The 7,599-nt window shown below is 40.6% G+C and overlaps 1 protein-coding gene across 1 annotated transcript; it reads right to left on the minus strand.

Annotated features, from left to right (window-relative positions):
• Nucleotides 1-513: 513 nt before the first annotated feature.
• Nucleotides 514-7,272, minus strand: LOC127415671 (bone morphogenetic protein 2-like). The gene is made up of 3 exons (XM_051654484.1): nt 6,885-7,272; nt 5,444-5,817; nt 514-2,954 (listed from the first exon to the last, which is right to left on the minus strand). The coding sequence occupies exons 2-3, from the start codon at nt 5,802-5,804 to the stop codon at nt 2,059-2,061; spliced, it is 1,257 nt and encodes a 418-aa protein (XP_051510444.1). The 5' UTR covers nt 5,805-5,817; nt 6,885-7,272; the 3' UTR covers nt 514-2,058.
• Nucleotides 7,273-7,599: the final 327 nt, after the last annotated feature.

Consider the following 7,599-nt stretch of genomic DNA (forward strand, 5'->3'; position numbering starts at 1 on the left):
TAAAGCTTTATGGACTCTTTAAAGACAAACCATTAAATCTATTACTCTCTGAGAAATGTTTCCCCACTCTAAGAGTGCACTGGATAGAGGAAGTATGCTTTTACGTGTTGCATGAAATTTAATTTTCATTAAAAGCATTCATGCTGGGTTTTTTAAAGGAAAACAGTTCCTTCAGGGGCTGAGAGAAAAGCCGGTGAATAGAAACCACAAAGGCTGTTGAGTTTTTCCATACCAGTGCTGCGGTTTGGTCTATACAATGACAAACTAATGCAGAAAAATATAACTTTTTTTGGTAAACTTCAGATTGGAAAGAAATTGGCAAACACACATAACTATGCTACAATCAGAGTTGTTCAGCCCACAATGGGCTTTAGGGTAATTGCAATTTATTCTTAAAAAAACACATTTTAATGTTTATTTGCAACATCTGCAAACAACTCATGCTAGAACTTAACTTTTCTGTGTCCTTTTTGCAATTACTTTTAACCACCTGGTGTCAAGGTGATTATTGGTGGAGGTATGAAGTAAGTTCCCTTTAAACCTTAAACAAACAAACAAAAAAAAACTTATTTTTATTAAATGTTTAGCTTCCAATGTGTGCTTGCTAGATGTCTTTAAAATAATCACATTTGGTTTAATAATTTGTGATCTAAAGCAACCCGGTCTCTTTAAAAGTTTAAATAACTAGTACAAGATGTCAAAATCGTAAGAAATTGTACTAGTTGGCTCATACAAAAATGTCAGACTTTTACTCCCATAGAGAAAAACGAACCAATGATCAATAGTTTAACCCCAAACCCAAACCTAACTTTAAATTCTAACCCCTTACTCATACCCTAAATCTTACCATGATTTTAATTGGAAAATCATTGTTGTGTACCATGGAAGAAATAAAACATCTGGGTTTGGAACGAGACGAGGAAAGCATATTATAGGTTATTGACATAAGTCATTTTCATTGCTAAATTTGTTCCCTGACATTTCCTTTCTTATAATAAAGTGTTTGACAGGAAGCTGGCTAAAACTGTATGCCTGTATAGGATAACAGTCATACCTTTTTGAATGAGCCAAGTCATACAATATCTTATGATTTCGCCATCTTGTACGAACTATTAGGCGATGCTGATCCAAATACATTTTTGGGCCACTGTACATCTGGATAAAGACTTGAATGGTTCTTGACTGTTTTAATTAGCCAGACATCACCCTCAAAATCTCTCTTGATCACATGTAATTACATCTTTTGAATGCAAAACTGTATCTGTTTTCCAAATGGATCAATCACTGGAAAAATCATCCGATGCAAGCTTATATGAATTTTCTGACTGATGAAATGAGATTGATAACTCTTTTTAAAACACCACTGTCTCAGGTTTACCTAACATGCTGCTCTTGTTTCTATTTGATCAGTTACTTTTAAGTGCCCCAGACACTGTGTCAAGGCTGATAGTGCCAAAAAATGCCACTGTGGCGTATGACCATGCTGGAACACTGGCAAGCTCAAGAGACAAACTGTGCCTTGGCATGACAAGTTTTTTGTTTTGTTTTAGTCCTGTTTATCAGATTATCACCATTTGAATGTAGCATAAAAGAAACTGCCTATAGAAAAAGTCCATGATTTCATATAACAAAAGGCACTCTAGAGTGGTCAAGGCAACAGTATATTTGTTATATCATGACTTTGAAAGGGAACTTCATCATCCATGGTTTATTTTTTGGTTTCAAATAATGTATTCCCAAATGCACACTGAATGAAGGTCATATATTTTTCATGATAAATACACAGCATTTACAAATAAAGTGGTTATGCAATAAATATGTCATAAAAATCTGATCATTATACTTCATGTGCTTTTGCACTCATTTTGAAATGTACATGGGACAAATAAAACATCTTTAGAACCACTGGAAAAAGCAAGCACCTCTCGTTAAAATATTTATTTTCCCATTTTTTGATCAGTCAGCATAAATATATTCATATATTTTTTTCTTCCTCCAAAATAGCTCTTTGAAAGTTCTTTTGTATAAATAAAAGTCTTCATTGGGTAGATATAGTTCTCATCGGCACCCGCAGCCCTCAACCACCATGTCCTGGTAGTTTTTAAGGATTACTTTCCCGTACTCGTCCAGGTAGAGCAGAGAAATGGGACTAAGTTCCGTCGGTACGCAACAGGCTCTCGGAATGTTCGAATTGACCGAGTTCACCAACGTCTGGACGATGGCATGATTGGTGGAGTTGAGGTGGTCCGACAGCGGGAAGGGACACTCGCCGTGACAGTAGAAAGCGTGATAGCCGGGCGGTGCCACAATCCACTCGTTCCAGCCCACGTCACTGAAGTCCACATAGAGGGTGTGCCGCCTGCAGTTCGTGCGCTGGTGCTGTTTCCTGCGCTGCTTTGGCCCTCGCCGTGCCTGCCGCTTCTCTCGGTTGGAATGAAGGACAGCGTTGCCCTGGCTGTCATGGCTGTATGTGACCAGCAGGGGTCGGGCTTGCGACCACGAGTCCTCATCGCCATGGAGGGAACGACTCACCCTTACATGCCTCCTCCGGTTCCTCTTGGCCTCCTCTGGTCCTTCCGACTCCTCAGGGTGGAGCACCTCCACCAAGAGCCCGTGGTTATGCCTGGAGTCACGCGCCCAGCGTGCCACAGCAGAGCCCACGTCAAAGCTCTCCCAACGTGTGTGAGAGTCCTGCACAAGACGGGTGTCTAGAAGTCTAGTAAGAGGCTCTTTGGAGGGGGACAGTGCTGGCCTAAACACCTCGTATATATTAATTCGGTGGAAGCCACCTGCACCACTGCTATTGGTCGGGGCTGTTGTGTCACTAAGAACCTGGTCCCTGAAAATACGTAGTTCTGCAGCGGTGATTAGCTCCTCGATGGGAACGGAGGTTAAGTTGAAGAAAAACTGCTGAGTTGTTTTTCCTTTCATGTTGGACAGTGCCTCCAAAGCCTCTGGAAATTGAAGAAAGTGTCAGACAATTAGAAACATTGTTGTAGAGGTCACAAATTTGGCTAAAACAAGGAAAATTTTTCACGTCAACTCTAGTTGTCTGAAGAGAAGTGAATTCGAGCTCAGCGTGATTAGCTTCCATTAACTTCATGCTGAAACCTGGCATTTTTGTGACATTGAATAGAATTTTCCACTTAGCGTTTTCTTGTCTGGCCAGAGCAAGAGATTAGATGTTAGAACCAGGTGTTAAAACATCCTTAAAATGAAAGACTAGCTGCAAGTGCGAGGCTGTTTGTGCGACTGTAGAGTGACAACATTCTCTTGTTTCCAAAGTCTTTATTCAATAAAGGTTGCAATCAGCGTAGGAACAGCTACTCCTACGACTCGATGCCCTAAAATAAAACGTTCTCAGACCAAAGAGCTCCCTTAATCTCTTTTGAAAAGAGACGTTTTGGAAATTCCATTCCCAATAATCCAACCTATCTGCTTCATAATCACAAAGTGCCTACAGAAGATAAGCATGCTTTATTTGATGTGGGAAAGCCCAGCTCTTTCTTTCCCTCTTTCTGTCTGTTTTTCTTCACCTTTTCCTTTTATTTCTCTCAGTCAATCTATCTTGAGGGGGAGTGACTGTGAACAAGTTTGGGCTTGTCTCAAGTAGTCAGCCACAGTTATGAGTGTATTGACATTCCTAATTTCTGTTTGGAAATGAGGCAACAGAAAATGGCGAGTAGTATGTGTATGACAGCTATCTCCAAACCGACTGCTTATCACACTAAGAATCATTCGACACGCTGAACAAACGGACTGACATTAAATCACAACTATCAGGCTTTTAACCAGCACCGTATCAACTATTTGTCAGGAAAAGTGAGGGAACTATAAAATTATTACATAATATTACGACATACTTTTTGAGGGTGTTAGAAATACAGTCATGTTCCCTAATACGGAGTTGACCAAATTAAGACAACCAGAAAAACCTGAGTCATGGGAGGTGCATGAGAAAAGCGTGTTAATGGTTGTAAACAAGAAAGACACTGAATAGAAATACTTAATTGATTTGTTTCATCGTAATCACTCAAGAAGCATCCTAATCCCTGTTTGCAGTGTATCTGCTCAACCACTGGATGTCATACATCAAACTCTGTGCCATTTTACTGTCCAGAAGCCTGTAATGACTGTCTAATTGATACCTCCCACCAAAAAACACTATGCAGTAAGCACGTAGTGTGACTGTTTCCGTGTTATCACGAAATGGCTGTATGTCATAGGAATCCTACGGACACTAAAGTGAAATGTTTCTAAATTAGGATACAAAACCTCAGAAAACTGTGTTTTCGTGCCACACTTTATGTTAACCTCTGAACAGACTCCAGGGAGAAGGCTTCCATGAAGCTATGCAACAAGGCCCATCATTTTCACAGGCTCAAATCATCCAGAGCAAGAGAGGGCATGTTTCTTGAATCATTTAAATCAGATAACACGCCTAAAAGAGACTTAATTGAAGTGCCACCTGATCACACTTGGTTTGATTTCATAAAAATAAAAAAAATCTGATTCTCTTTTAAGCAAATATGAATCTGACCATTCACACACAAAGCCACCCACAATCCCAGACTGGCTCAAGCAGTTTGTCTTAAATTACATGGGCATGTGATAAAGAGTTGAGCACAACTCAACTCTTTTACACTAGCCCCCTCAAATGGCTATAAAAAGATGAATGTCAGAACTAAACTTAAAATTGAAGGGGAACACTGAAACTATCTGGGCAAATAGCATCCTGGATTTCCTCGTAAGGCTTGTTACTGTAATCTGTGGATTCTTGGAAAATAACTAGTGCATGGACGCAGCTCCACACCTTGTCTGGAAAACTACTATTAAGTGCACTCAAACACTATCAATTATTTTGAGTAAAGTCGTCATTAGGATGCAATTTCTTGCGTCTTTAATAATAGTGAGAGCTGTTTGTGGAATGTCAATAGTTTCCAAATGGTTGCATCACTTAATTCCTCACGAGGTTTTTAAGCTTTTAAATAACACATTTGTCAAATGCCACTTTTTTAAACCACATAATGTAATGTCTAATTTTATGCATAAACAATAGAACTAAATTTGGAACGTGAAGTACTGCATGTTGCACAAAATGTTAAGACCTTATTCAGTGTAGCGCCATATTTGATTTTTGACGGGAATGAAAATGAGGCTGTGACGTCAAAGCTGTATAGCTACCTTTAGGTCCTAGATAACTAAATGTCTGGAGTTTTTTGTCTACTGGCTTTCTTTTTGGGGAAAATATGTATTTTCACTGTTACATCAGATGAACGATCAGTAAACAACAACAAACCACAACAGACTGTGCTTCTGTCCCTCACAGCCTTGTTTTCGTCTCTGTCAAAAATTAAATATGGTGCTCCGCTACAAAAGGTCTATTAACACTCCTGGGAAGTATGTGCATTACTGCATACACAGGTGAAAAAATAACTCTCACCGTCGTGATGAAAACTTCGTATAGTGTTCGCTCTGCTGGCCGCCCGTTCCGCGTGCGTTCCCATTGCGCTTCTCGGGCGCCGCGCGTTCTGGTCATCGTTCTCAGAGTGCATATAATACAGGTCCAGCATGTACTGAGGAACCACCGCCGATTTGCTCGGCGTGGGTCTACGCTTCAGTCCGAACATATTGAGCAGCCGAAGCTCGAACTCGCTTAGAGAGTTTATGTCGGACCGCTCCGGCGCGTGTCTCCCCGAATCACCGTATTTCCGTCGGTCGATCTCAAGAATGAGTCCAGAGGCACCTCCCAGCAACACCTGACCGAGCAACAGCACTGTGAGAGCGCGGACCACGGCGACCATGGTCAGTCAGTTCCTGTGAAGAGTGGATACAAATTAGTTGTCTCGTTATTTGCACTACACTTTTACAAACATGTCATTTGTTTTCTTTCTTTCTGAAAGCGACTTACAGTACACTTGTAGGGACAGTCCCCAGTGGAGCAACCTGGGGTTAAGTGTCTTGCTCAAAGGCGCAGTGGTTCATGGATCTCCCCTTTGTAACTTTTAAGCACTCATAGGAGTTTAAGGGCAAACATTGTCCCTGTTATTTGTCCTATATGCACCTAAACTTTTTGTAGCATACTTCAACCACCAAACCTCTGATACGCATGAAAAAGATCCCTATAGCCACATTCAACCTGCGGCTGCATTAAAAGCACAGAGATATGCAGATCTTTTGGGGATTTTTTTCTTTAAGTTACTATATCACTTTGAGGCTGTGAACAAAAAAAGTGAAAGAATAAGATCCGCGTGCTATAATAAGAGATTGGTCTACAGTAGAAACGTGCGCTATCGCGGTCACCGAGCAGGAGACACCAAAGCGGATGTCAGACAAACGGGATGAAACAGGAAAGGGGGGAATCAAAAGAAATCGAAAGAAAGGAGACATGAAGACAGCAGACATGGAGTCTGCAATTAAAGAGGGAGATAAGAGAGCAGCGTCTGGGTGGGGGTGCATGTCTGCATGGGTCTCTGCCTTTGGATCGCGCAATGCAAAGCATGAAAGTCTTCAAAAGGACTGGGAATGAAAGAAGAAATTTTGAAGTGGGTGAGGGAGTGTTGTAAGGCTACAGGTGGTAGATCATACGCAAAAACAACTCAAGCAACAAAGACGACAAAGAGATCGGATGATAAGGAAGCAGAAAAGTGTTTTCTTTAAATAATAATAGTAATAATAATAATATGCGCCTTTACTTCCTGACGCTGTAAAATAGATGTATTTTCTCATATCATGTCACATGTATACAATAGATTGTAGAATATAGAAATAGTTTAGTAAAATTGTTTATTTTGCAATATAACAGTTGATTCAAAACAGTCACATTCTTTGCAAATGTACTATTTGATCTAGTTGAGTGGCAAGTAAATAAATTGTAGCGTTACCTAAGGAGGAAGCGCTGTGCCCGGTCTTCGTTCTCCTCGTCGCCTCTTAAATTCCTCATGAATTCACGTTTTAATCCACAAGCGATGTTTATCCCACGACAGAGAGTTGCCGCAACTCAGGTCGCCTCTTCTTGTTCATACTTTTGCAAGACTTCAAAACTACTAGACTGTTCTGAGAGTAGCGTAAACGTTAACGAAATACGCAAATGCTTTGGTCAAAGAAAGCAAACTCAAATGTGACAGCGCAAAACCAGATTTTCCAGGATTAGTGTCATATTTCTAAAGTGTGTACTGTTCAGCAGGAGAAGTTTTAGGACAGGCTGGCTGGAGAATCGGTACATGCGCTGGCTCTGCGGGAACGTCGTCTCCGTGTGTATCGCGCGCAGTGTCTGTGCCATTGACTGGAGGGTTTCGCTCCCAGAGCGCGAGGCTTTTTGTCTGGTGATGTCATGATGACTGTCATCATTCAAGTCCATTGAAACAAGCCGCGTTTTCTCCATTCAAACATTTACACATGCCCACATGATGATTGTTAATTAATCGAATTTGTCGTTGCGAATCACCAATATAGCTATTAGCCTATAAAATGCACATTTGGCCTATATAAAGCTATTATATCTATATATAGGCCAAGGCTATTATATAATGTATTTGAATTAAAATGCCCACACTGTAAACCCGAATAGGTTAGCAGAACTAAATACATTTATGCATT

The sequence above is a fragment of the Myxocyprinus asiaticus genome, chromosome 25 (genome assembly GCF_019703515.2).
Source record: "Myxocyprinus asiaticus isolate MX2 ecotype Aquarium Trade chromosome 25, UBuf_Myxa_2, whole genome shotgun sequence".
Taxonomy (NCBI): Eukaryota; Metazoa; Chordata; class Actinopteri; order Cypriniformes; family Catostomidae; genus Myxocyprinus; species Myxocyprinus asiaticus.